Source organism: Crinia signifera, chromosome 3 (genome assembly GCF_055691185.1).
Source record: "Crinia signifera chromosome 3, ASM5569118v1, whole genome shotgun sequence".
Lineage (NCBI taxonomy): Eukaryota > Metazoa > Chordata > Amphibia > Anura > Myobatrachidae > Crinia > Crinia signifera.
The window spans coordinates 207,897,672-207,902,709 of record NC_139219.1 but is presented as its reverse complement, the minus strand read 5'-3'; the positions used below and the strand labels follow the sequence as shown (position 1 = coordinate 207,902,709).

The window sequence follows — 5,038 nt, the reverse complement described above, 5'->3', positions numbered from 1 at the left end:
AATAATATGCTCCACCCATTCTGTCCAATTGATTTAAAGAAAATTACCCTAATAACAATAACTGGCCACAATCCGCTGCACAACAACTACAAACTCAGGGATAATGTACAACCCTAACTGCTTAGTAAGCCTATCATAATACAGACACTATACAAAACACTGATATAATCAAAGAACAATGCACAAAAGTAGATTCCCCAACTGCGTACCTTTTTTCTAATGCCTGGAAGCTGGGTAAATCTATTTTCAGATTGGCCAGGGAGGTTCTGTGGTGCCAAATATCCAAAAGACATGAACCATGCCTTTTGACTAGCTTTACACTTACACAGTTACAAACACAGTTACACACATGCACATGTCCCTGCTTGTAGAAGCCTCTGACCCCCCCCCCATGCTGGATGAAGAAGCCGCCACTTCAGAAGTTATGCACACTAATTAAGCCATATGGAAGTTCCAGTTGCTTAGTTAGTTCCCAGAAGAATGCCATTGGGGTCCAAGAGCAAATCCCATGCATATTGTGAACTTGGGTTGGGGTGAAGGAGGGGTGTCCAAAATTATATTCTTGCAACTTACTTGTTGCACCACTGAACCCTGCTTCTACTGACTGGTGTACATAATCCTTGGTGGCTAATCTATTGGGACTGTAAAAACATTTCTAGTGGTGGAACTGAACAAAAAGCAATGTAATGGTTTTGTGCAGTTTCTCTGGGAGTTGTTTCCTCTGGCTCTGATATTAAAATGAACATATACACTTGAGCTGGCTGAAGATGGTGGCATGCTCCATTGGTTTCCGCCATAGTGTCCCACTGGTTGTTACCGACCATGGCTCCAGCGATACTGGATCCAGAGAAGTCTCCTCTTTCAGTGCCCTAACTATGAACACATAGGCTGAGCACACAAAATAAGGTATATTCTCTCCTCTAGCACATATACAAACTCCTAAAACAACTTAGCAGTTTTACCAACATTGAGGAAAACACTGGCAAGCAGTTGATAGGTTGCAGATAAATATATTGATTGCATCTGGATGTCAATAATATAAAGGAAGAGGGGGAAGGGAATTATTCCGCACTGATTTATCCTTTTGATACGCCCTTTATGGACTATGTCTGCATGTTCTCATCTATATTGGTCTTGGGTTGACCTTTCTTTGGTACTAAGAGAGAATAAAACGTGGTGCTACCCTTCTCTAATTAATGGTATGCAAAAAAAGGGGAGAGAGGGGGAACAATAGAGATTGGGTGGGTGCACTCTGCTCTTTGGATAATAAAATTCTTTTGCATATATGATTTGGCATATCAATAATTAAGCAAAAAATTGCAGAAATACAAAAGGTGTGTTTGTTCTTTTCTGACTACAGTGAATGAAGTATTTACAACAAAAATTGATTAAAAAATTCTTTAATAACATACCAAGTTAGGAAATAATATCTAACTAATGAACATTGAACAACAGGTCAGAAAATTATATAAGACAGAAACACAAAGCAATTAAGTAAGCATCTACATCACGATCAATTTTAATCACTTTTCTAATCTTTATGCACTTCTATATACTTGTTATAATGAGAATCAGTAATTAGAATACTCCTTCTCTTTTAAAGCATACCCAATAAAAGTTGAATTTTATAAAAAAAACTTAATCAGTTGGACGCCCCTTTATAGCCGGCTGCAGAGTGCACCCACCCAATCTCTATTGTTCCCCCTCTCTCCCCTTTTTTTGCATCTGGATGTACCTTGTTGCACAGGTGTATATTTGTAACATATTCTGCAAATGTATTTAGAAGTTATAATATTCCAAGTATAATTAAGAATGAATATACAGTTAAATTTAAATATTTGCAGACCATACATACTGTACACATTACCCAAACCAAAGCCTCTTAAAAAAAAAAAAAAAAAGTTTAGCATGCCACCTAGTGGACAAAAGTGACGTGAACACTTGTAGTTTACTACCAAAAGAAGTGTGGAGTATAATGGAAATTTTCAGTACTGTGTACTGACCTGGAAAAAAATGATAAAAGCCGGGAAGATCCTTGTACATCCTACTCTCATTATGTACTAATGGAATTTCTCTGCAGCCTTCCAGTACTAAATTTAGGCTACAAAATTGCGATGCACCTCGGTCCCTTAGTTCTGCCAACACCTTTGGTAGTCCAAATTGTCCCAGGTGTTATTAAGAGGAGAGATCACGTACCATCGGGTGTCTACTCCAGTGCTGATATAGTCTCCAATATCTGCTTGTATCTGTTTATCCTGCCTGGATTAGCAGTAATGCTGTGTACACACGGGGCGATTTTGTGTAATATCGCTGGAAATATCGTCGCTGAGCGACCATATTGCCCGCGATGGGAGTGTGCACCGGCGATATATTGCCAGGTGCGCGCTCCTGTTTTCTCCCCCATAGTGGTCGCAGGAACATGCTCCTGCGACCAGCTGATTACCACTGCCGGGCTCCCCCCTGCAGTTTCTTTTTCATCAGCGACCATCTTTTGTCGCTGATGCAAACGGGATACTGAGCGATATATCGCTCAGCGACATATCCCCCCGTGTGTACGGGGCTTTAGTGAGCTCTGTCCCTCTTGTCTGGCTGTCAATAATTTTTTTGGGGAAAAAAATCAATACTCTACAAAGAGTGGGACGTCATGAGGGTGACCTAGTGTCGGGTCTGTTACTGATAACACTTGTGGTAGCCAGCTCCTGGTTCACTGTGGTACCAGGCAGAGCAGGGGCTTCTTTTACATCACAGTAAGTGAGTACTTATAGAAGAGGGTACACAAGGTGAGATATGCACTATTTTTCTATTCGATTTTGCTTAAACCCAGATCCAGACCCAGATTAATTAGGGGTCGAATAAGCACCTTTAGACCTCAAAAAACTGAGCACTTGGTAGAAGAGATTCTGTTCTGTGTGTCCAACATTTTTACCTACTTTTTTTGTGTGTGTGTGTGCACCCACCTATCTCAAAAATATGGAATTGTTTTGCAACTATAAATCACAGTGCGAGTTAGCCATAACAGCTCAAAAGACCTACATTTAACTAATAGGATAGTCCCTACTAGCTAAATTTATGCATTTTATCAACCGCATGTTAGTAATGTTAGATACATGGAATATAATATTACAGTATGTCCCCCACTAAAGCGGGATACACACTATACGATAATCTATCCAATCTGGCTGGTTGGAACGAAAATCTGGTCATGTCTCGGAGCCAATTACAAAAAAAAACGTTTGCTTCCCCAAGCTGGAAAATGGACATAAACTTTGTCTAACTTGATTAAATCAAAAGGATTGAACCAATTTGTTTGACTATTGTTTTCCATGTTTGGGATCAAATGGTCAATAGTCATTTACTACCAGAATTTACCAGATTTTCATTCCAACCAATCAGATTGGAAAGATAATCCTATATGGCAGTATTCAATGGCTTGTTTTCAGTGAGTCCGAAAACAAGCCATCCACACCATCTAACCCCCTCGCCAGCCACTCACCCTATTCTATGTTCTGGGCGAATCCTCGCCATCAGGGGACAGCAAGGATTCCCCCCAACAGTGAAATTTGCCGCTAATGCAGCGAGCCCGCTGCATGTAGCGTTGACCCTTGGCATTTTTTCCGGCCGCACTTGCCATTTCCACCTCGCTGTGGAAACGATGAGTGCAGGGCGATCAGTTGAATACTGACGCACGAGCTGTAACGGTGAGCTCTCGTCACTGCTCTCCATCATATCGCGCCTCATATTTTCTTTTCCAAGCTTAAATGTATTTATCTCAAGTTTCTTTTTTTCTAAGTTTGCTCCATGAAAATGTATCTATGTACTGTGTATATATATTATGTAGTATCTGGGCTGCCGATTTTTTTGATTGTATGCCTTAACTTAAGGCATACAATCAGATGCGATGCAATATCGCATCGCATCGCATACGACCATATCTCATGCGATGCCCCGATTTTTCCATAGGATTCAATGTTAAAATGGACTGAGTCCATTTTAACATGGAATTCAATGGGGAAAAGGGGTCCTTTTCATACCCCTACTATCCAAGTGGGCATGGAGTTGGATATAAACCTGTGGCGAGCGTAGCGAGCCACCGAGCCCGAAGCGTGGCGAGCGAACGGTATTCTGTGTCCCCTCGCGGGGCTCGCTACGCTTGCCACGCTTCGGGCTCGGTGGCTCGCTACGCTCGCCACAGGTTTATATCCAACTCCATGCCCACTTGGATAGTAGGGGTATGAAAAGGACACCTTTTCCCATTGAATTCCATGTTAAAATGGACTCAGTCCATTTTAACATTGAATCCTATGGAAAAATCGGGTCCATCGCATCGCATGCGATATGGTCGGATGCGATGCGAGTGACCCGATTTCAAAATCGGCAGCCCAGTTAGTACATAAGTACCTTTTTTTTTGTTAAAATATGTTTACATTTTGATTTATAGCTTCAAAAAACTTTTTTTCTCTTTCTTTAGAAATGGCACCAATGATGGCAAAATCCATGCGAGCTTTCAAGAACAGAGTAGGACCAAGATAAATTTTAAGATCCTGTGATCTGAGTTCCAATCATTTAGTTTGAAAACAACAAATTGTTAATATATTGTTTGCTTTTTTATTTTATTTTTGCAATGCTTGGTGCCTACAAAAAAAAATTGTCAATTTATGAATATATTCTAATAAAGTATAATACTAGAACGCTTAAAACAGTTGTTTTGTAACAAATTTTCAAATGTAAAATTTGGTATTAAACTAAAGTTTTAACTGACCACGGAGAAAAAAGATTATTTAATTTCTTCTTACACATACTTTCTGATAGTGTGTATGACGTTGGTTCTTTATTCTTTAAGAACTGAAAAATTATTTATTGTGATCTTTTGATTGGTTTAAACATATTTTAGGGCTAATTTAAACAGCCTCCGAGTTCCAGAGGTGAGGGAGCTTTGTGTATGTCCCTTTTTATTCGAAGCAGAATTAATAGGTTGATTTTGAAATAAAGTAAATCTAAAGAGACAATTATGCAGGGTACTCACTGGTATGAATGATGT

At 39.8% G+C, this 5,038-nt stretch overlaps 1 protein-coding gene across 1 annotated transcript in view; it reads left to right on the top strand.

Annotated features, from left to right (window-relative positions):
• The window catches only part of LOC146064148 (elongin-A-like), a 59,251-nt gene extending 54,555 nt beyond the window's left edge, over positions 1 to 4,696 (top strand). Inside the window, exon 11 of the mRNA XM_083177326.1 lies at positions 4,469 to 4,696. Within this exon, the coding sequence (XP_083033452.1) occupies positions 4,469 to 4,530 (62 nt within the window). The 3' untranslated portion in view covers positions 4,531 to 4,696. The remainder of the gene's footprint in view (positions 1 to 4,468) is intronic.
• Positions 4,697 to 5,038: the final 342 nt, after the last annotated feature.